The 24,703-nt window shown below is 44.2% G+C and overlaps 1 protein-coding gene across 1 annotated transcript; it reads right to left on the reverse strand.

Annotated features, from left to right (window-relative positions):
* Window positions 1–1,569: 1,569 nt before the first annotated feature.
* Window positions 1,570–21,761, reverse strand: inppl1a (inositol polyphosphate phosphatase-like 1a). The gene is made up of 27 exons (XM_070971112.1): window positions 21,278–21,761; window positions 14,891–14,954; window positions 14,028–14,175; window positions 13,856–13,937; window positions 13,034–13,180; window positions 12,497–12,587; window positions 11,922–12,011; window positions 10,678–10,776; window positions 9,186–9,336; window positions 8,329–8,435; window positions 7,974–8,076; window positions 7,596–7,792; window positions 7,369–7,486; window positions 7,059–7,155; window positions 6,750–6,888; window positions 6,527–6,626; window positions 5,906–5,994; window positions 5,698–5,779; window positions 5,458–5,547; window positions 5,076–5,189; window positions 4,613–4,789; window positions 4,340–4,495; window positions 4,011–4,095; window positions 3,687–3,773; window positions 2,747–3,536; window positions 2,412–2,545; window positions 1,570–2,280 (listed from the first exon to the last, which is right to left on the reverse strand). Exons 1-27 carry the CDS (start codon window positions 21,457–21,459, stop codon window positions 2,178–2,180), a joined length of 3,822 nt encoding a protein of 1,273 aa, XP_070827213.1. The 5' UTR covers window positions 21,460–21,761; the 3' UTR covers window positions 1,570–2,177.
* Window positions 21,762–24,703: the final 2,942 nt, after the last annotated feature.

Here is a 24,703-nt window from a genome sequence, read left to right on the forward strand (position 1 = left end):
ACCGTACGCTTTTTCCCTTTCCCTTAATGATTCAGGTCTACAGCTCACAGGCCAAAACTCTCATCCTGACAGCTTTTCCCTGCAGATGACAAAAAAATGAGGACATAAGTGATTCTACGAAATAAGGAAAGATATTAGATTTTAATTGAAAAAAAAAAAGAGACATGGGTGAACATTAACATTACATTAACTTAACATAACCAACAGAGAAGACTACATGAAGATAAAATGGAGTGTGTGAGAGAAAACAACAATGGCAAAGTCTCGTTATCACTCATGCACAGGCGCGCGCACACACACACACACACACACACACACACACACACACACACACACACACACACACACACACACACACACACACATAACTAAGAACACTGACAGGCCAAAAAGGCTTAAAAAGGCCTTAGATTTAACGTGTGTGAACAGCACATCCACATTCTGCATTATGGCTGTTTGGCTGTTACAAAGTTAGACACATTGCACAACACATATGGGAGCAACACAATGAGTCACAAAGAACATTAGAAGAGGACAAAAAGGGGAATCTTTCTCAGACATGACAAATAAAAAGGAAACTGCTACAATCACATCCTCAAAGATTTCATCACATTCAGTCCGAATGATACAATTCCTTTAGAGTTTAGAGTTCTACGTCGAGGCCTTCTCATCATGAGCTGTTGACATGTTTTACATTCTGTTTTAGCAGCAAAAGCTACTAAAAGCAGGTAAAGAAAGGGTGTAAGGTGTGTCGAGATGAATCTATGTCAGCATGGGCCGTACATTGGCTCCTTAGTTCAGCAGAAGGCAGAGGCAGGATTCAAATGAAGAAAGGCAGACTGAACACTAACAGAACACTGCTTAACAACAACATATAAACAAACCATAAAGTATAACTCCTTTCACTGAACAAGACTTAGTTGTCTGAATTTTCCCCAAAGTTTCCACAGTCAGCATCTATTCATGAGGTTTATGGAATAGCAGCACCGCCTGCTGGTTACATCAGAGAACAACAGCAGCCCTCCAACTACCTGTGTCCCACAGAAACCTGACTTTTCTGTTTTTAATGGATTATGGGCCATGCTTCCACTAACGGAACAAAAGCACCAAATAAAACCAGCAAAATGAGACAGATCCAGAATATAATACAGGGAAGAAATGTTTGGCTTCTCCAAGACAACAATCCGGCAGGTGCGTAAATCATTTATGAATCTATTTGGTGATGTTAACCAATTCCCTGCACACTGCTCCATTTACACAACTTAAAATGAAATGACACGACCTATTTAAACCTGGGTCATATGATGCTAAAATGAGATTTGTCTTCATCTGGTGAAATACGCACTTTCAGCTTGAGCAGGACTGGTTTGGTTGCTTTGCTCCATATTCCCTTTATCATTAAAAAACAAACATAAAACTATAAATACATGCAGAGACACAGACGATAAATGGCACTATTTAAACAACAGTGGCCCAAGCATCATCACAAATGCGAACTGAGCTCACTTTAACCTGACACGAGTCAGGGCTCGCTCCTCTCCTGTCACTACTTCCTGTCTGCCTGGGGTTACGCCGTCCGAGCTCTGTGCTACACTGGAGTGCTCTCTTACAATTCCCACAGTTTGCCGAATGTGACCTTTAGTGCGGAAAAACCTGAGACTCAGAGAAGAAAACATTGTTAACACGCAGCGTGTTTTCAAGGCTCTGCTTTCCCACAAAAAGCCTGTAATTTCTGAGGAGTCTTAAGCACGCTCTCTCCTCGGTTAAGGCTTCTCAGGACAAACAAAGGGCAACAAGCTTTTAACGCTAGCTCGAAGCTGCGGATCAGAACCGATGGTACGACGCACAGCGCGACGTCGAGGCATCAGCTGCTCCACGCGTGAGTCGTATGTCAAAGTCTGGGTTATGTAGTGAAGCCCGACGGACTGAAATGATTCTCATTAAATAAGGCCACCTCTACGATGACAACACACATACAGTACATGTGAAAAAGGATGGTGTTTTTTTGTTTGTTTTTTTTCCGAAAAGTACAAAAGGAGTGCAATTTCTCTGAGAAGGCACAGTCTGGCATCAATTGGCACGCTCCAGCTCAGTTCAGTTCAGCTGAGGTTTGGCCTCTTGGGACCTGGTGAGGCACCAGGCCAGTTTGGACCAGTCATAGACCAGTTCGATACAGTTTATTTCTGCTGCTGTTGCTGCTGCCTGAGGCTCTCCAGCAGGATTTGCTTGTGGGTGGGGTCGAGCACTCCTGCCTCTTCCAGGTCCTCCTCAGTGATGTCACTGGGAAAACAAGATTTGAGAAACACCTCACTTTCACACCATGTCACTACCTCAACAGCTCTGATATTTACCTGCTAATGCATGCCACAGAGCATGAACATCAACATGTTAGAGTGTACGGGTGCACGTACCTGAGGAACTCCAGGTCGTCCCAGCCGTTGTGTAGGAGACCCTGCTCATACCTCTCCAGTCCCAGCCTCTGCAGCCACTCCCCCACTGAAGACTCCCCAACAGACAATGACGAGCTGCTGCTGCCCCAAAGTGCCTACACAGAAGGTATGAAACAAAGGACCAACTAAAGACTAAAAACGAGACGCTGTGGTAAGATCTTATAGAACAGCAGAGGCTTTATGTCAGTGGCGGGGTCAGTTGAAGAGAGCTTCCCTGTAGCTGCATTGATAACTGCACTGCATTTCAAAAATCTGTTTGAGTGAGCCACTGAACTGAATTTATCTGTACTTCTCACCTCCTCAGGCATGTCCTCTGCGATACTCTCCGTGATGGGATTTCTGGGTGGGAAGGTTCGACAGGCGTCCAGACCTAAACCCATCTGCTGCCCTCTGAGGGGCGGTGGTGCGGAGGGAGCGCGAGGAGGCTGTCCAGGGAACTCACTCTCGCTCAGAGTCTTTGCCATCTGAAGCACAGAACATGACTGGTCGTCCAGTGCGCCCGGTCCTCCTCCTCCTCCTCCTCCTCCTCCTCCTCCTCCTCCTCCTCCAACTCCACCTCCTCGTCTAAAACCCTCTCCAAGGGCCAGCGGGGCAGCCGGACTGGCTGCTGGGATCCTGACCTCAGCCAGGTCTGGGTAAAGAGGGCGAGGTTTGGGGAAGGGGGCCTCTGCAACCATCTCCAGGGCACCCTTTGGGAGAGGAGGAGGGGGGAAGTCGGGAGGGGGTCGATTCAGTGTGCTTCCAACTGTTGTTCCGAGACCAACCCCCTGCACTCCCGTTACACAGGCGCCTCCATCGTCCTCTGAGGAGCCCTCCTCGCTAATCGCACGGACTGGTAGCCCCGTCATGGGTCTGCGTGGGTGAGAGTGCCCTGAGCTAACATAGGGGGGTTTGGTTCGAGCTCCGGCTGAGGGCGGAGGGGCTTTAGCTGCCTGGGGATTTGCAGAGGTGGGAGACGGGAGCAGCTCAGGTGAGAGAGCAGCTGCTGACTGATTGGGAACTCCCTCCAGGATGTAGTAGGCGGGGTTATTGTAGCTGTTCTTGCTGATGGATGATGGATCAGCGTCTGGTGTGTCCTGTTTAGGCCTTCACAGGAAAACAGAGCAGAGGGCTGGTGACTTACCTTTGTATGCTTGCTGGTTTTCAAAATGCGTCTAAGTGTTTGTATTTTTGTGTGAGGTTAATTTGAAGATTGTGTGTATTGGTCAGTGTGTAAAGTACATGAGTGTGTTATACCTTGCAGCCGTTTCCTCCTTGCTGCTCCTTTCTCCCTCCTCGCTAACCTTTCCCAGCTCTCCAAGCTGTTTACGAACCACAGACGGCCTGCGTGGAGAACAAGTTAGCAACAGAAAGGTGTCAAATTCAAGCTCTCAAAACATGATCAGACTGGAAAAAGGCAACATTTTAACTGTACTGAGAGCAACAAACATCTGTGAACTCTCCATTTTTACTGTTACAAAATACAGAACACACTTTGGTGTTAGTTTTATCTTGATTTGATCTTATTTTTGTGTAGTTTCAGTTCATTTTCAATTTTTTTAAGACATAGAGTATACTGACTTGACGTATTCATGTCCCACTCTGGATACCATCATGGATTTCCCTTTAGGTCCGCCTGTCTCATCCTTGTCCACACTGATCCACTCTGAAAAACAACAATAAAGAGGAAGAGAGAGAAGGAGTTGTAAAATTAAACATCGCATGTGAGTCAAAGTGCATCATTTTTTCTTAAATTCTTAAGTCTTGGAAGCCCCTTCATTTGTCTCAACTGCATATTTTACATTGTCCTCCTTTTCTGGTTAGAAATACTGCCTCTTTGAAAGGAACTGGTGTCCCTGTCTGCCCAGTACACCAGACTATCACATGCAATTATATGTACAGTGTGTTACCATAGAGTCTCTCCCTGGTTCCCATCCTTTCAGAGGGGACTCTGACCCTCATGGACCCCCTTATGTTTCCTGTTTCCTCGCCACGGTGGGACAGGTAGGTGTGGAACTGCTGTGCTGTGCTGCCAATCATAGATTTCAGAGCCAACACACACTCTCCTGTCACGATAAAAATACACACATGGCTGTTTGTCACACTTAAAGAAGAAAGACCAGTTTTTCAGTTTCAAAGAATTGCACAGCAGTACAGTGCAAACACAAAAACTCTCTTTATACCGTAGGACTCATAACCATCCAGGGATTTCACTGTGAGCAGCAGATGTTGGTCCTGCAGGTACTCGATCTCCGAGAGAAGAGGTTTGAGCGTCGTCAGATGCTTGTTGGACCAGCCCACACGCAGGAAGTTGACGTTGTCGCTGCTCTGACTGTCGTTCTCGTAACTCTTCTTAAACTCTACAGATCAGAGACAGAGAGAGAAGGCAGGGCGGAGTTGATGGGAGAGAGGACAAAGGGAACGAGGTGGGAAGCATTTCATTCAAAAGAACATAGTGGACAGGAGCTGGGGATGCAGCACAGGTCAAAAATGGATTCTAGCTTAAAGGTATACTGACTGCCTGAGATAGGGAGGGAGGGAGAAAGATGCAAAAGAAGAAGAAACAGATACAGCTTTATTACATCCGATACATCCACCCCATCTGTGCTCTAGCACCTGGTGGATTTCGGTGGGTGTTCATCTCACCTTCCAGACAAGTGGAGTAGAATTCAATGAAGAACTTGGTTCTGCTCGCCGTCTTCACTATGGCCTCAATGCTCTCAAACTCAATGTAGGCCTGCTCTGAAGACTTTGGCAGACCTATGCAGAAACAGGTGGCAGACACAGAGACAGAAGAAGTATGTAAGTATGAATGGACATGAACAAAAAGTATCAGGCTGCTGGACCAAAAAGATCATCATTAAGTTCTTCCTAATACACAAAGGATCCACTGTATTAGGAAAATTAGCCATTACGGCCAAATCTTGTAGTCTATCCGCAGCCTGAGAGGGAAAGAGGGAGTCAGACCACGAGGGGGAGCTATGGAGAGGAAGAGGAAATACACAAAGGAAAGTTGACCCATTTGTACCTTTCTTGGAGACAAACTGAGAGGTCACCCCCACCTCGAAGGTAGCAAACACAGGGGAATGATCACTGGTCACTATATCATCTGTACAGCCTGAAAAACAGCAGATCATATATGTGAGTCTCCTTACTGATCGATCACATTCATTGCAGCTGAAGCCATACATGGAGCTTCACAATGCTGCAAAAATGGACCTCTGTTACACTGCGCCGAAACATATGTGTGCTGACTGAGTGGTCTCACCATAGGAGTTGCAGACAATGTGTGTTTCTGGGTATGACTTCCACAGGATCCTGTCACACCAGGATGGAACATTAGTCCGCATCTGGGATCACAGAGAAATGAGGAAGACACAGTGAGGACTCACAGAGGAAAGAAAGTGGGTGAGTATTTCTCAGAAATGGCTGGGAGTCACCCTCTCTGCGATGCTGTTTGAGTTATATAAACGTACCCCTGTAGCTTTCTGCTTCTGCCAGACATATGTGTCCCTTGAGCCCCGTTCATACCGGTATGTGGGTGGGAACGAGATCTCCTCCTCCGCTGTAGGCCAGCAGACGCACATGCACGTGTTAGATCTCGTAGTGTAAAGGCACATTTTATAATATCAGTGAATCCACTTGACATATTTGCCGGCAACACCAGGTCACAGTTAGATCAAGAGACAGAACATACGTTAGAACATACTGTTTGTAAGCAGAGATGACCGACCGGTTGTATTAAAACATAAACTTCAGTGAAGAAAAACACGCAGCGAGGGTGAGTGTGGACAAGTGGCCGCATCCTGTGTTATCCTAAAGATTTCTCTCTGGGACAGTTTCTTCAGGACATCACCTCTTCTCGTAAGCAATGAGGAGAGTGAACCGTGATATGCTTCACCTTCAGATTTGCAATCACATAATCCATATTGCCTGTTCAGACTCCAGTTTTCTGCTTTGATATTTGTTGTTGAAGGGGTTGTTTGGTTTGTCCAACGTATAACTGTGTCAAAATTGGTGTCTCAAGACCTGAGCTGTCCATTGTTCACAGGGGGACAAGGCAAACAGGAGTCAGCTAGAAACATGGGCGTACTAACCAAAGCGTAAAAACACTTTGTTCTTCTCCCTCTCTAGGTTGAGCTGGTCCACCTTCAGCAGGGGGTCAAACTCCTTCCTGTTAATGTAGTTTAAAATCTCCTGCACACAGATACAAAAGAGACAGGGCCACAAAATGAGTTTTCATCTAAATCTGCTGCGTTTCATCACTCTGTGTAAGCCTGAGAAACACTTTCTCTGAAGGGCCGTGTGCGTGTGTTTCACCTGTATGTCCATATCCAGCCTGTAGTTCAGGTCTCCGAGCCAGAAGAGGTGTGTGAAGCGCAGCGAGATGTCGAAGGAGCTCAGCTGTTTGTCTCCGAGGGACAGCAGGCGTAGGATGTCTAGGTAGTTCTGGTTCCTCCTGTAGAGAGTCACGGGTCACATGTATCAGAGAGGTTAAAAATGTGCGTTTTGTGTGATGTTATCTGATGCACTGTGGGAGCATATGACTTTCCCCACAAAGTTAAATAGCAAAAAGACCCTGAAATACAATAGTCACACATTATGCAGGTATAAGATGGTGGTGGGTACCTGGCAATCTTCTCATTTCCTGATGTCAAGTGACAGTTCACAAAGCCGAAAGATGTCCCGTTGAACATGAAGGACACACCCACAGCTCCTTTGTTACCTAAAAAGCCATCACAGCAAACACAAAAACTAAACTTATGACAGTAATTGGCAGTAATTGAGCAATGAAAAGTATTACTGCATAGCTAAAAAATAACATTTTGATCCTGTTGTGATAATAAATCAAACTAAAATGTTGAGAAGCACTACTATGGGAATCTTTATTTGGCATGTGCAGGAAGAATAAAGACTGAATGCTGAGCACTGCTGTTACCCAGTGTGTTGGCGATGCCCGTCTTGACACTGGACATCCCCACGTGGCTGATCCGGTTCTCATGTTCCGGTTTCACCAACACAGCAATCTTTATGTTCCACAGAGTTTGCACAGCGATCTACAACCAAGAACAACAAAAAGACAATGAGTAACATAGACTCATCCAAAGAGCACTCACTGTACAGGCATTGTAAAATCTCTATTACTAAAGTCTATGTTTTCCTCACCGGTTTATAATCCAGCTCTGTCTGCTCTTTCAACATGGCGCGTAGTGTCTCCACCCACTCCCGATCACACACTGAGTTTTCTTGACTTCCAAACACATAAAGGTCATGAGGGATGGTGACTGTCATCTCGTCCAGAGTCTTCCCAAGGCCGCGACACAGCACCCAAGAGGCCACGGACTTAGGCGAAGGCACTGAGCCTACAGACAAACACCACATTGGTATATTCTCATCCAAAACTCTAATGAGGAAATACAAGCATTTGAGTTACTTTTCAGTGCAAGATATGAAAATACATGATGCATCAGTATGTGTTGTAGGTAATGTTGAAAAGAAAAACACATCTAAAGACAGTAGAAATGATCTGTGTGTGTGTCTAACCCATATTCCAAGTGCCTATGAAGATGGAGATCATGTCTGGCTCGTCTTGGTTGGAATGTTTGTTCTTCATCAGCTGCAGCAGCTGGCAAAACGCCTCCCGCTTCTGAAACACACAAATCAGTGAGTGGAGGTTGCGACAAAAGGGCACCTTGTTTTTAAGAAGCTGACTAACAATCTGTGTATATGAAGTTTCATGAAACCTTTAATTATTTTGAATAGTTATGAGATTATTTCTGTTACAGCTCTTTTATTCACAGACAATATGTGAGGAGAAATAGCAATGTGGTGCTTCTGTGTGTGTGTGTGTGTGTGTGTGTGTGTGTGTGTGTGTGTGTGTGTGTGTGTGTGTGCAGACCTTGGCACTAGCAAAGATGAAGTCTTTCCTCTGGCTCTTGTCCTTCTCCTTTTCAAAAACAATGCCCAGTTTATTCTGCACCCGTTGAGACTTTATCAGCTGACGGACTGAGACAGACAAATAGGCCGACAGGCAGGAGAGAGAGAGAGAGAGAGAGAGAGAGAGAGAGAGAGAGAGAGAGAGAGAGAGAGAGAGAGAGAGAGAGAGAGAGAGAGGCCAGGGGGAAAGCGAGGTCAAGGTACAGATTGAGAGAAGACGGTGAAAGTTAGGAGGGAGAACAATGAAAAGGCATGAAAAAATGCAATAGGAGACGAAATTCTCAGAAAAAAGTTGTTAAATCCAAAATAAATTGACATTTTTTATGTCTGTTGTGTCTCAAACAGATACCAGTCAAGAGCATTATGTTATTACACGTTTGGATCCGTAAATACATTAAATCTCTTGCTATGGAGTCCAGAGATGAGGTAACTGACCACCTTCAGTAACACAAAAAAAGAAAACGCTAGCCTGATAAATAACATCAACCATCAGGTAATATAATAGAGGCAGCATTTAACAGAGAAAATTTCATATACCTAATGAATGTGGCCATTGTTTAGGCTGCCATCAACAAATCATGGATCATAAGACAAGATGCGTCACTAGCTGGGAAGCTCACTGTCTCTCTATCTCTGTTAAACAGATTTCTGCTCCAGAACTCCCTGAAGGAAACTTCATTACTCATCTCCCAGTTCAAAAAATACTGGGCTTATTGTGCATTGGGTGTGTGTGTGTGTGTGTGTGTGTGTGTGTGTGTGTGTGTGTGTGTGTGTGTGTGTGTGTGTGTGTGTGTGTGTGTGTGTGTGTGTGACTCTCACTTTTATCATGTGTGAAGGTGGTCCAGTCCTCCTGGCTGTCCTTCACCTTCTTCATCACTACAAGTCGTCCTCCCTCCACATCCACAGACAGAGTGTACTTCTGGCTCTTTCCTATCTTTGTCAGCTCTGCCAGGTAAACATCCAGCTTTACCTGAAGTGGAGAAGAGGAGGAGGATTAAACACACATACGCACGCACGCATGCACGCACACACACACACGCGCACACACACACACACGCACACACACACACACACACACACACACACACAGAGTTTATGTCTCCACAGGGTGCACTCTTTTCAAATCATATCAAACTTTCGCACCACCAGGGGTCTCCAAAGTGAAAGCAGTGGAATCGTTAGCGCTCTCTCCAATGTTACCGCATAGAAAACAAGCTTGCTGCTTGTACAGCATTATGACAGTGTTAAAATGAAGTCAGTTATATGCAGCCAGTTCATGAATTTCCGTTAATCGCATTCTTCAGAAATATTTTTTAAAGAAGGCCTTACTTTAAGGACCGTTAAGCTCATAATTTCTCAGGGAACAAAATGAAACAATCATATCATGTAAAACCTCAACGGGGTCGGTCTGTGTACCAGTGGGCGAATCAGGTGCCACATTTTAAACCGACCTCCTCGTCATAAGAACTTTTCGGTTGGTGTGCAACAGGAAGCTGCTGAAAGGATGTCATCACAGAGGATAGACTTGGTTGACAGCTAATGTTTCAAATCGTTCATCTCTTCTTCCTTCTCTTTCTCACACTTTTCCTCTTTACTCAACCCCTCCACCCCGTCAGTAAAACACACAAACTTACTACTCGTTTGTGGGAATATGACACCAAAGATATATGATTATACTATGATAAAGCCACTGATGATGCAACAGGAAATCCATTAAAAAGCATTCCTTTGGTCTCACATCACCTCTGCTGACAAACCTCCTGCAGTGTGTTGAGGAATATATGACTTCTCAGCCTGTTTTTAGTGTAATTCAGGCTCAGTCTGTCCCTGATAGTAGCAATTAATTAATCAAATCTGGACATTATGCAACAGCTCTCAGATTTCCCTCCCAGCTGAATTAACCACAATCAAAATTATCTACCGGACCTTCCTATTCCTGTCATAAAACAGGAAGCATGAAAGATTAGAGATTTTGATTAGAGGGCGCATACCTACGCTGATAATAGCTTGGATGTCCCATAGGGGCAATTTGGCTTTGAGACAGCTGAGTATCTGTGTTCACTTGGATAAATGCTCATATCACCCTTTCCTGATTACATAAAAAAAAATTAAAAAACACTCAGTTTTTATTTGACGGCGCACTTCCTGGAAAAACCACAAAGTAGAAACAGATGATGTCATTGCTACTGCCTTAATACTGACCTCACATCACTCTGCTGAGAGACAACCATGAATAAAATTTGTGTGTGTTTGTGAGGGGTGCAGATGTGTGTGTGTGTGTGTGTGTGTGTGTGTGCGTGCGTGTGCATACCTCGAAGGCCTGCACAGGGATGGCTTTGCTGTGACGCATGGAGAGAGGAGGAGGGGAGCACGGAGAGGACAAACTCATGTCCTGGAGAGCTTTCAAAGCCTGAGGGGACAACAAGAGAGAGAAGGGCTGAGAAACAATTAAAAGAAAGAAGAAAAAAATGAAAGAAGCAAAGAGAAAGGACAGTATACAAACACACATACACACACACACACATACACACACACACACACACACAGAAGGCAGACATAAACAGATAAACTGTATTGTTTTCAGTTTCTATGTTGGTGTCAACAAGGAAACGGTTCCCCATTTCCTGGATGTGGTCCAACAGCAGCGGAGAAGGTGGAGTCAGTGACATCACATGAGTAAAGACATTTAGCTTGATTGCACTGAGGCCATTTCCTTCCCAGGCAGCTGAAGGCCCTCCTGGAGTCCAAGTAGAAACGGTGTGACCTGTTAACATGGCAGAGCTGGTCGAACTGAACTTTCCGAATTAGGGGAAAAAAGCAAAAAGACTAATTGGTGAGGTTTATTGTGCTAAAAAAAATAATGTTGGGCACAACAAAAAACAGAACATTTAGCTTTAAATACTTCCCTGCTACGACCTATATGGCACACCCTCTCCATCTGGTTCTCTTTATATATTAGACCTCATGCAAATTATTTGTAACGGCTTAGATCGACAGCAGGACAAATGGCTGCTCTGGCCCAAGTTGTCACAAAGTCCTCCCACTCCTCTCCACCTGGGTGTCTTCCATGTGTTGTTTTTCAAGGCCCCAAAAAGGGAAGGGTCTCTCTCTCACACACACACACGCACACACAGTCTTAATGAATACACATTTCATTTCATACATATTGTATGCTTCATTTACTTCACAGGCCAGGAGATGGAGCATGGAAATGCATCTTTGGCTCTCTCCATTATGAAGCGTGTAAATCAGACACACACACACAGACACACACAAACACAGCAGCCTGGAGTCTTCATGCTAAGCAACACGTGCAGGCAGCAGGACTTCTGGACAGATGATCCATCATATGGGGAGGGTTATCCAAACTAACCTCCTCCAACTAGCAGCTGTCTGTGTGTGTGTGTGTGTGTGTGTGTGTGTGTGTGTGTGTGTGTGTGTGTGTGTGTGTGTGTGTGTGTGTGTGTGTGTGTGTGTGTGTGACTGAGAGGGAGCAGAGGCGATCATGTGTGAGGGTGCATGCCTCCACATGACTGAATGAACTTATGCATGTACCTTCTTCTCGATGGAGGACAGCAGGTCTTTGAGAATTGCCAGCTTGGTCACAAGGTTCTCCAACTCCTGGTCTCCACCCTGATTCACTGACTGGTGGAGAAAACAACAACAAGAAGCCGTGTAAGCTATATTGTTTGAAAAAAGAAAAGTGGGACGTAAGTAAGACAGAGAGGATGAGATGTTCTGCTCTCATTGTGTGAAAGCTTTGACAGTGTGGCTTGTGGCAATGTAGAGGACAATTATGATTACCATTCAGCAAACTGCTGACTGGAATGATGCATCTCATTAACTTGACTTGACTTTCAACTTTAAACAAATGGTGCAGCAGTAAAATTACACAGCAAACATAGATTGTTCTCAAGGCTGTTAGTCTAACCATGTTTGTATAAATCAGTTTTAACTGAAGCACAAAAGGTGACTGCTGAACACACACCACCAGTCATAGCTGAAAAAAGCACACAGTGGCCAATCCATCACCGCTTTAAAGGAGACATTCGGCTCATAAACGTCTCATATAAAAATCAAGAAGTGCAAAACACAGTAACACACACACACAAAGAGGCAAAGATGCGTACCTGCTGAATCATCTTAGACACCATGAAAGCACTTTGCTGATCGAAGACTTTGGACAGGATCTCCAGACCAGACAGAACCTTATCCACCTCCCTATGTAGGGAAACAGACAGAGATCCACAACTTCACTGTCTCAAAGCTTAAATCCCTCTCATGTCGTCCTCTTTATTTCAATCTATCTATTACAAAATAGATACAGTATGTACTATATCTACGTATGCATGTTGGGGCTGAACAATGAATTACAGATGATTAGTAACCCTGTGCTTCAGCTAAATTTGTTACATTTCCTATTTTAGGCCTGCACTTAATGCAAGTTTATTTATGTTTGAATGCACAACATGTGCCATTGTGACCAAAACAAGAGATAAGTTGAGGAAGCAGGCAGCTCTGCGGGCTGTAAATCTTTACATAGACGTTTCCTCAGTGCAGTGATGAGCACATATATAAAAGAACGGCTCTGTATAGAATATGTAGGAACAAAAGTGCGTGTCTGTGGAATATGTGCGTCGACAGATGAGCTGCTGTGTCTCTCTTACCCATTAAGGCGTTTGCAGGAAGCCACTAGTGTCTTGTTGAGGTGAGGCAGGGAGCAGGCTCCTTGTTTGACTGCCTCAAGGTCCAGAGCATAGCTGCCTTTCAGGTACTCATGAGAGATGGTGCTCAGGCCATTAGCTGCTGGAGCACTGAAACAATACATGCTTATTCTGAATATGATGCAGCAACATGTTTCAAACAAGTTGGGACAGGTGCAACAAAAGACTGGGGAAGTAGTGGAATGCTCCAAAAACACCTGTTTGGAACATTCCACAGGTAAACAGGCTCATTGGTAACAGGTGATAGTATCATGGCTGACAGATCTGCACACACTAACTAAAGCCCTCACTTCATTGAAGCTTTGCATCATCTGTGACCAATGTGGTTTTCAACAGGATGTGGCTTTCCTTCAGTATGCTGACAGAGCGGGGCTCACGGGGAGAGCAGAGGTTATTAATATACACATACGTGTGTGTGGGGTGTGTGTGTGTGTCTGCTAATGAATGTGAAAATATGTTATGTATTAATAGTAACAATTTTTTCTGCATGATGTGGGTGTGAGTCAATGCAAAATGAACAGTGAAGGTGAGTGTTTGGACGTGTTTGTTCAATCAGTGATACCTCTGCTTGTTATGTTTGTGAGCAGAGCTGAATGGTGACGTAATCGCATTCACAGTGAAGGAACATCCTTCTTATGTGTGTTTTCAACATGATATGGGTAATATGTCCATTCAGAGGCCTTGCAGATAATTTGAGATGTAAGCCTATGTATTGTTATTGTAAACAGTAAACAATAAAATGAATCCTAAATCATAGACTTGTACCTGTCTGTGGGTGTGTCTGCTCCAGGTGGAGTGGAGGTGGAGGCAGAGCGAGGCGGGAGGGGTGGCTTCTCATCCTCTCCATCTACCAATGACAGAGCAGGAGAGTGAGCATGTGACAAAAGGGAGACAATCATTGAGCATGTAAATGTGCCTGTGTGGGCTCTAGAGATACCTGAATAGTCCCTGTCATCGCTGATGGCTGTTTCCTCTCTGTCCACAGCGTAAAGCAGCGTGGTCACCAGACCCTGGCTGGGCTGCAGGTACAACAACACCAACTCCGGTAACGTCTTAAACCGCTTCGGCTGCACGCCCTGAGATGTCTGAGAGAACAAGGGAGGAAAACAATCAGGGAGGGAAGACACAGAGGAAAAGAGGAGTTATCTTCTACATGACATGAACATAACAATTCCTTGGCTACAAGCGGTCATGTTACAGAAATCTCTGGTGGCCTCTATTGTTCCAAATTTAATGTTGTGTAAGCAAATATGACCCAGTAGTCTAAATATAATTCAAACCAGGAAGAACAGTTTTGGTAAACATTGCTCCCAAACATACTCAGCTCCAGAAGCAAAATGAGGCTTTTACACCCTCTTCAACGTCACAGCTAAGACCCTAAAAATCATACAGCAGGGACGCAGATGTCTGTGATGTGGCCACACGATAGCCTGAAGCACCATGTTATTGGGTGTGTGTCTGTGTGAGACAGAGCGTGTGTGTGGTGGCAACTTCACAGCTGTTGGGCACAGCGCACAAAGAGGCTGCTGTTGATGTGTGTGTGTGTGTGAGTGAGAGAGAGAGAGAGAGAGAGAGAGAGAGAGAGAGAGAGAGAGAGAGAGAGAGAGAGAGAGAGAGAGCCAACAAAAGCATCTCTGCCTGCCAGCTGCTACTGAAGCAAATACAGTTTTTGCTGTACACATTGCGCACACACTTAACCTCAGCAGTGTGTGTGTGTGTGTGTGTGTGTGTGTGTGTGTGTGTGTGTGTGTGTGTGTGTGTGTGTGTGTGTGTGTGTGTGCGTGTGTGTCTTCTCTGTACCTGTACAGCCAGAAATCCTTCGTCATCTGGGAGGATTCTGTAAGTGTGGACATGCTTCTGAAACCTGCAGAGAAAGAGAGAAACAGAGGAGAGAGGGGAAAGAAAGAATAACAACACAAGGGAGAGGTGGAAGTAAACAGAGGCAGGCGGGCAGGAGAGAGACAAGAAGAAGAGAAAACTTTTAGACTGTTTCAGTCAATGAAAAATTACATTTCAAGTCTGACACATTCACTCTTGTGCTTGACCTCGGTGGAGAGGGGTGTCAGTGTGTGCATGTATGAGAGCGAGGGGGGTTTAGACGCTGCAGAGAGCGTCAACCTGTTGCTGTCTGTCACAGTGGTGAGAGGGCGTTATCCTTACAGTAGCATGGTACAGTAGAGCAGAACAAAGCTGAGCCTGGTGTTTATATATTGTTAAGACACAGTGGTAGTACATAAGAAAAGAAACGAAAGAAGACCTGAATTCGTGAGATAGGGTAGAGATTAAAAGAAAATCATCTGGTGTTTTCTTAAATGTCTCCCAGATTTATGGTGTGTTTCTTTACCAAACTTTAGAGACCAAACTGCATTTCTAATATAACCACAGCCAACTGCGGATCAATGCACTGACATTGTGATTGCACAGCCGTGACTACACGCCTGCAGCCACAAGCTGGAGCTGAATGATTTTCAGGTCTGCACTTCATGTCTGCTCAGTGGACCGGACGCAAAATGTTCAATTTGCCAAGCAAATGCTGTGGTTTACATCTGTTGGTGTGTGTGCTGCATGTGTGTGTCATGGTTGGCATCTGTTTAGAGGTGTGGGTGTTAGGATGGCAGCCTCTGCAAAACACCTAATTAATGCTTTTACTTGAGCTTGCACTGTGCTTATTTACAGTGTGCGTGTATGTAAACGTTGTATAAACTGATGGAGGGATAAATCCATGTCGGGAATTCACCCTGCCCTGTCCACTCAGCTGTTTGTCTGGTCTTTCCAGGTCAGTGTCCCACAAGAACTAAAACGTGGACTGGATTAAAATATTTCAACAACAAAATGAGAGGCAATTACTTCTTTGCATCCCAAATAACAAATAAAACTTCATTCATTTGGACAGAATTCACTTAATGAGAAGCTATACCAGTTTGAGTGCAGCAAAAGTGACACTTTAATTGAAGTTACTCACACCCCACTGGCACAGTGACATGAAATAAATCTGCCCTTGTTGTCTGTCTGTATGGGTCAACACAGGTCCTCCAAACCTGGTTTCATGACATTGATCCTGACTAGGGCTCAACATGGGTCTGCTTGAAGTGTCCAATGATTTCCTGAATTCTAAATAACACTTGCAGTAAATTTACAGCTCTTCACAACCATTTTCTATCCGCCTATCCTTTTCAGGGTTGCGGGGGGGCTGGAGCCTATCCCAGCTGTCAACAGGCGAGAGGCGGGGTACACCCTCGACCGGTCGCCAGTCGATCGCAGGGCAACATATATACACAAACAACCATTCACGCCCACACTCACACCTAAGGGCAATTTAGAGTCACCAATTCACCTAATGAGCATGTTTTTGGTCTGTGGGAGGAAGCCGGAGTAACCAGAGAGAACCCACGCATACACAGGAAGAACATGCCAACTTCACACAGAAAGGCCCGACCCGGGGATCGAACTGGCGAACTTCTTGCTGTCAGGCACGCGCACTACCTGCTGCGCCTCCGTGCCGCCCCCAACTCTTTACAGTCATCTGGAAATTATTCATGCTCTCACTTTTAACTTTTGGACTATTTCCTGGAAATTATGTTTCACAGGTTGTTTATCACCGATTCCTGCTGCAGCAGCTCTGATACCAAAACGCAAAAGACTTCTTTTTTTGGTATTCTTGCCTTATCTGATAGCACACAGAGAAAATGCTGGCGGGGAGACATAGTGTCATCCACAGTGACACATCGTTTCAGAGTTAAAAGACTTGATTTATGCACAGCGCATTTATCAGATTGTCACCACTAATAGTTCCATGTATCATGTCACCAGCAGTTGCTCGCACACAAACTTCCTCTCCTTACTGCCTTTCAAGGTGCAGCAGTAAACACCACAGTGAGATGAACTGCTCCTTTTGTCTGGACCAACAACACAATGGTTGGTCCAGTGGCACAGAATCCATACACAAGAGGCACTGCAGTGTACAGTAGTGTGTGTGTGTGTGTGTGTGTGTGTGTGTGTGTGTGTGTGTGTGTGTGTGTGTGTGTGTGTGTGTGTGTGTGTGTGTGTGTGTGTGTGTGTGTGTGTCTTCCTGTTGGCAGCTGATGAGATTCTCTGTGGGTCTGTGGAATAAATACTATTGTTTCAGCAGCAGTGACGTTATAACAGGGGGAGGGAGAAGGAGAGAGGTTTATTATGGCATACACATAGACCCAAAGCATACAGTGTGCATGTGTTGTCAACAATATTCTGTGTTGAGGGTAAGGACTGCCCCACGGCCATGTTGGCTTTGAGTGCTTCTGCCTCATCCAGTCTCCACTGCCTCCAGCAGGTCAGTTTAGTATTGATAACCCTAATTTATAAATACCAATCACAAACTAGATGTAGGCAAAGAGAAAAAGGGATGAGCTTCAGGGGGAGTTTCTAGCTTTACGACTGTTCAGATAAGGATGTGTAAAAGGGGCTTCATATGCTTTCCAAACTATCGCAAATCTTCCTCACATCTAATATGTGATCACAGCAAAAATGCAGGGCAAGACTGAAGGTACGACAACCGCTTTAACAACCTGGTGAGGAATGTTTTCACAGACACTTCTGGGACTCAAACACACGTGGAAACACACAGGGCCATGCCTGAACCATGACATGTTTAGGCGCGCTCTACTGATACTACAGAAGATCTTCCTGACAGGAAATAGTAAACAATTCAGTATCTCTGTGGCTGTCACACTGATGCCTTCACACAAGTTCAATACACAGGCCCCAGTGGTCAGAGTGTTATCTAAACACTTGCATGCAGACACAAAGTCAAAAGTCCACAGACACAAATGTGCAAGAAGAGGAAGTGAAAGGCAAAGGCCTAATGGCAAACTGGCGCTTGAGTCAGTCCCTAACTGGTACAGCTTCTGTAAAGTCACCAACAAAAACACTCTTCACACCAGTCTATTCTCAGACAACAGCGGAGAGGAAACACTGTTGCTTCCAAAGCACTCAAAAAGGAAGTACACACGTCTGTGTGTGTAGGTCACCATAGGGCAAGCTCAACAAAAAACCATGTCTCGTAGCCATGTGCAGGTTACAAAAAAAAGAAGCCATGTACATGTTTTGCGTGCAGGGACCTCAAAGACGTCATCTGGTTTAAACAGTTGAAATAAGCTACTTTCTATCACCACACTGACATCCCTGTGAGCCACGCCACCATTTTGTCGTCCTAGGGGGAAAGACAATCTGACTACACTCAAAAGTTAAAGTTAAGATGTTTTGCCTTCCACTGCAACAAGAGAAGCAAACTACCAAAACCAACTTAAAAACGTTAGAATACCTTGATTATTTCTCAACAAATACAATGAATTCAATTACCAATAACCCTCTACAGCACAAGCTTGTAACGAGCTAATGTTGCTTTAGTTTAGACACTTTAGAACACTTGTTCCCAACCTGGGGGTCCTGACCCCCACTAGGGGTTACCAAAGCTTCACAGGGGGTCCTGAGGCCTTCCTGATTTAAGGGATGTGAAGAAAACTATCTTATATACAGCAGTCTGTGAAGAAAGCTAAATTAAATTAGATTATTTTAGACATAATCTTCTCACAGGATAAGGTCACAGTGAAGACCTGAACTTCACAGAGCCTTCATATTTAGATAAAATATGTCAGTCAGTCAGGGGTTGTCAGTTGACTTAAGGAGAACCACTGGCTGAGGAAGTTAAAGATGATATTCAAAATCAAGAAGACCTTGTATAGACATCAGGCCTGAGCCTCCAGTGCTGACTAAAACCAGTGTGCCATTCAGCAGTCTGGAATCTTCTCACACTTCTGGTGATTCAGATTTTACTTCCTGGAAACACATGTTTTCTGCGCAGCAATTTTATCACAAGTGGACAAAAATGAGACTACTTGACCATATCATCTTTCCCTCTATGGCTTCAGTTGTTGGGAAATACTGGAAAACGTAAAGATATTATCTGTGAAGACAAACCGTTTCTGTCATACTGATCCAACACCAGTTGCCCACATGACCTCTGACTGGGTATTCGGATGGAATGACACTTTGACACTTACTGCTGACATTATTTGAACTGAGATACATAATCTTCAGAGTTTAAAATCTTATTTCAGACTGGTGTTTATCATGTATTTATACCTTTAAATTTAAAATGACCGTAGTTATGATCCTTTTTTGAATGGTGTAGATGTAAGTTACACATATTGACCGTCTGTATGTCTCTATAACAGCTTTAGGAGAAAAAAGCCTTCAATTTCCCAAACATGCCCCCTGGTTGGTGATACATTGTCAAAAACATTCACCAGTGACACTGCAAACTTAATACATTAAATGGCGCAAGATGTGTCGCTTTCTTTTAAGGCAACCAGCGTACATAACTCATATCCTCATGATGACTGACTGTAGCCTGGATTGCTGAGTGAGTATTGAATGACAGCAACTGTGTCAAGAGCAAATCACAGTATTGAACAACTGCCTGATGTTCATCTCGACAATCACGGAGTTATTTCAAAGCTGCAGATATACGGTTAAATGATCTGTTTCTGTTTTACATATTGCAATATGTAATTACTGAACACTAACATTAAAATCCAGTTTTCCCAGGTATGTGGTACATCTCTTTAAATATCACCATAAAAAACTGAGTTAACCCAATGAATCACAGCTCCTACCACCCCTTCAGCCACCTATAATCATGAACAGGGAATGAAGGAAATGATGGGTGTAATAAGAGGAATGATGAAATGGTCATATTTTAAGATTATAGCTGTTTCAGTGCATGTCCATGACTGCTACAAAGCAACCACAAAATCCAGCACCAGCTAATATTCAAAATAATGAGATACTCTCACATTTGCTTAGGAGCGACAGTAAACAGTAAAGGTGACCACTTTGTGTTACTTTACTTGACCATAACAGGCTTTAGACATCATGAAGGAAACTTTCTGAAACGAAACAAAGTGCGTGACATGAAAGGTGAAAGGGGAGAGGAAGGGAGAGGTGGAGGTGGGAATAAATCCGGAAACGGATGATGCATGGATGTGAGGAATGTTGTTGGTCATGGAGCGACCCAGTGAGTTACTAGTGCATCCAGCAATGAATGTTGTTTCATCATGTTTTTTTTTTTTTTTAATGGGCCAAATATGGGATCCTATATGACAAGGGGAGTAATGTGTTTACATGAGAGTGAGCCTATCTGACTCCACACACACACACACACACACACACACACACACACACACACACACACACACACACACACACACACACACACACACACAGAGTGAATTCAGCATGAGGTAAGCTGTCAGATAGGGGATGTAGGTCGAGTCAATGTCAGAGTATGGTGCCACATGGCGCTGGCCCTTTATTTCCTGCATCTGCACAATCAGTAGTCTATGCATCTCGTTCACTGTGTGGGCACTGGGGGCACGTGAGTCACTCTGGTCATTTGTAAGTTTTACTTCCCCTCTCTGAGTCATTGCCCAGTGTACACAATATTGGCGGTGTAGTGAGGCTTGTCAGGTGAACATGGAGGTGGTTGGTGGCAAAATCTCCCTTGTGTAAATGAGGGTGGGCGTTTCACCACTTCTCTTTAGCAGAGAGGACAACATATGCGACTCCTCAGCTGAGCCAGCTGCTTCACCACCGCACTGATCTTTCATGAGCCTTAAATTAAAACATCAGCAAGGCTTCACCAGCCCATGGATGCTTATATTTACCTCCACCACCATTCAGTTTCAGTACCCTGTAAAAACGGCGCTGCAGGCGACCACATCAGACAGAAGACAGACAGGGACAGCCCTAAAGTTGTGTGCCATGCTGGAGTTTCACTGCTGGGCAGACAGACAGTCTCTCTCTCCCACTCACTAACTCCCAGGAGAAAGTAAACAGACGTGTATGGCTGAAAGCTTGTTTAACGATGGCTTGCGTAGGCTTCAACTACAATGTCAGTTTGTTGCAGCAGGCACGTTAATGTACAACGTAAACGAGCTTGTATAGCTTGGCAGAGTCACAACAGGCTCCGAACTGACTTCAGCACAAAACCCCAGATCCCCTGAAGGCATGCGCTAGCGTTTAACTTTAAAAACCCCTTTACACCAAAACGTTAGCAAAGCCGTAACTACTCCTGGTGGGCAAAGCAAAACCAGGCCGCACACACAAGTCCAAAGTTAATACAAACTTATCTGCGATACAGTTACTTACAGCACGCACAAAGCGTAAGCCCCGTTGACACTCTCACTGTCCCGCACCAGGAAGCTGCCGTCTCTCCCGGCCCGGGCCAGCAACTCCTCGGCCGCCGCTCGACTCAGGTCCCGGTGATACCACATCGGCGGCGCGGGCCCCAGCGGAGAAACCCCCCCACCCCCACCACCACCCCCGGCCATGGCCACAGCCCTTCAAACCGGGTTCAGCTCAAACTGCTTCCAGACTTCTCAGAAAACCTCCCAGCCCTCCTCCAGTCCAGAGAAATAATCCAGTGAGGGAACCGTTGAGAGCCAAAAGAAGCGCAGAAAAGTAGCGTAAACGCTTATTCAGACGGAGGTTAGGAGGCGCGAGGAGACCAACGACGGGGCTAAAAGTTGTAAATTTGTTAAATTACGCCGCTTGCGACTGTTTCCTCAGTTCCTGAAGTGCTCGCCGCCCTCCTCTTTCGTTTCCCAGTCCCACGGAAATCAGGGTATGTAAATCCACACTGGAGACCGGGGAGCAACAGTGGGGGCGCGTCAAAGCCGACATACTGTCAATATAAAAAACTTCCTGTTAGAATTTTCAAAATAATGTAGGTTATGTAGGAATTTACATAGAGACGTTTTATTTCAGGGGCAAAGTCACCCACCATTTGTTTCCGTTATTTCTGTCTTTAACTAGCTTGACGGAGCTCTCTTGGAAGGAGAGATGGAGGCATAACGAGATACTGGGGTGGATAAATGGGGGAAGAGAGAACGAGGGCTGGAGAGAAAGACAAGTGAAGGAATGGACTAATTGAGAAGAAGGGCGGTGGTGGAAAGTAAACATTTGCTCACCAACCGTACAGTTATGAGGTACTTTCATTTCATGCAACTTTATACTTCTACTTCATTCAAAGAGGAAATGTACTTTTTACACCGCTCAATTTATCTGACAGCTTTAGTTACGGGTTTCTTTGCAGGTTCAGTGCATGCATAATGCATTGTTATAGTTTTAACAAGGCTACCCAACAGTGTATAAAGTAGTTAAAACCACCAATTAAAATGCTTTGTACACCTTAATACATCTTTAACAGTCAACCAATAATAAAATATTTAACACTATAACACTCTGAAAGGGACCATTGTCCGATATAAGTAGGCTTTTTGATACTTTTAATGCATTTTTCTCATAATGTTTCTGTACTTTTACATAGGTAACACTTCAAATGCAGGACTTTCAAAGTAAGGGATCTGAGCACCTCTTACACCACTGAGAGGAAATAAAGTTCAGTTTCCTCTCTGGTGAAGTACCAATCAATCCTATATCCCGTGGGCCCATTTGGCATGGCCTCAAGTTTCTGTGATTTTATAGCTTCAAGTCATCTTACGGCATTTCGAATAAACTAAGGATTTTCTTGCTAATTAAATCCACCTTTCACTCATAAAAAGCTACCAATGTGAACTAAAAGACATTGCAGCTATTGATATCCTTCTCTTTAAAATGTACAAATCTTAAAAAGGGATTTTTTAAAATTTTCCTTTGCCAGAGGGCTTTCCTCTTTGAATATCGGTGTGACCTGCAGCCACTGCAGAGGCCAGGCTGCAGTAAATTCTCAACACAAGCTCCAATCCAGTTATGCAATCCTTTTATTTTCCAGACCACACACACACACACACACACACACACACACACACACACACACACACACACACACACACACACACACACACACACACACACACACACACACACACACACACACACATACAAGGTGTAGCTGTCCACCTAGGGGCCAGACTGGCAAAACACAGGAATCTGCCAACCCAACATTTGGAGATCATTGCACATTATTGTGACTTTAGCCATTCTTTTTTTTCTCAAGTTGCCCACAGAAAGTCTGACTCCTAAATTGTGGTACGGACACACGTATGCACACACACGCATAGACACACACACGCACACACACAAAGCAAGAGAGAGGTAGAGTTTAAGTGAGGGAGAGAGAGGGCAAGAGTTGGGCAGGGTCGTGTATGTTGCCAATGACCTCAGAAAAGCTGAGTATTAATAGCCACATGGACAGCAGCCATCCCAAAGCTATTTCTGGCTATGGCATCACACTGTGTATGCCTCTGTGTGTCTGCGTGTGTGTGAGCTGACTGTAAAAGTATGCGGCTTAACAATATGTCTGCATGCAGGGATCGTAAAAGTGTGCTGCAAGATGTCACATCATAATAAAACTACTTGGTCAGCAATTCATCTTAAAAATAACTAATTTTGCACATTTCTTTCCTTTTGCATCTCACCATAATTGTCTATAACCATACTAACAGCACAGTGAGGCTGTAATGCTCATTACAAAAGCCAAAAACCAAATATGTAGATGGATGAACAATGGATAGATACTTTTGCACACAGGCCACACTATTAACAATACAGCTCATAACCTATTTATCCCCTTACATGAAACAGCCGCCATGGCAGGGTTGTTTTAGGCCACTGTATTGAGGCCATGCTATGTAGACATCTCAGAATCAGATTGTCAGGCCCAGCGTCACATCTTTAGACTTGGCTCAGCTGTCCTTTTCCAGTTAGACTCAGCTGTATTCCTATAGCTACATATACAGTCAAGTTTTATCACATTATGCTATATGGAAGTTTTTTTTTTTCAAGTTTCTGTAAATATTGTTCATATCAACATCAAAGCACACAGAAGAGAATCTGATCTGACATATTAAAAATATTATGGATGTGCTAAATATTATGTATCTTGAAAGTGAGCTAGCATGGATGCTATCAGCCAAAATCCATCATCCCAAAATAGTTAAAAACTTATGTAATGTTAAATCAGTAAATACACAATATTTTTGCCCTGATATAACCAACTCATTCAATGCCAGCTCAACATTATTGCACTGCACTTTTAGCATGTAATCTGCAGTTGAAACCTAGACTCTTATTTTAGGTCTTAATAGAAAGTATTGGCACATCGTCATGCTCATATCTGAATAATGGCTCCAGTATTACTATACTTCTGCAATGGAATTGTCCTATCTAAGGCCACCCATCTCTACATATTGGAGCTTTATGCATATAGTTCACGTAGAGAAAAGAGACAGGAAAGACTGGCCTGTGGCTCACAGCTAAACTTTCAGTGCTAAATTATGCAGCGGTATCAGCAGGAAAGATATTGTTATCAGCCTCAGAAACGAAGCAGCACTTTGACATGTCTGACCTCTGTCAGATGGTAAGACTGTTTTTTTCAAAATATAAAATATTAAGATACTGTTGACTGCATCAGTTATGTTTTTTTTAAATCATGTATCTCAGGCCTTCATTATAAAAGTACACAGTGTGCAGAAGTTGCCAAATATATATCTCAGACTTTTCTCTGATCAGCTGAGGACCTCCGTGGGCTAACCAATCACAAGATTTATTTAAAGACCTGAACATATTCAGACA

The sequence above is a fragment of the Chaetodon trifascialis genome, chromosome 9, assembly GCF_039877785.1.
Source record: "Chaetodon trifascialis isolate fChaTrf1 chromosome 9, fChaTrf1.hap1, whole genome shotgun sequence".
Taxonomy (NCBI): Eukaryota; Metazoa; Chordata; class Actinopteri; order Chaetodontiformes; family Chaetodontidae; genus Chaetodon; species Chaetodon trifascialis.

What these genes read in the sequence shown, in the direction of transcription:
- inppl1a (XM_070971112.1), bottom strand. Translation starts at nt 21,459, where the DNA reads ATGGCCGGGGGTGGTGGTGGGGGTGGGGGGGTTTCTCCGCTGGGGCCC. An exon ending in TGTCCTCCATCGAGAAGAAG is followed by an intron (nt 10,777 to 11,921) that starts GTACATGCATAA and finishes TTGTCCCCTCAG; the next exon opens with GCTTTGAAAGCTCTCCAGGA. An exon ending in AACCAGGGAGAGACTCTATG is followed by an intron (nt 4,096 to 4,339) that starts GTAACACACTGT and finishes GTTGTTTTTCAG; the next exon opens with AGTGGATCAGTGTGGACAAG.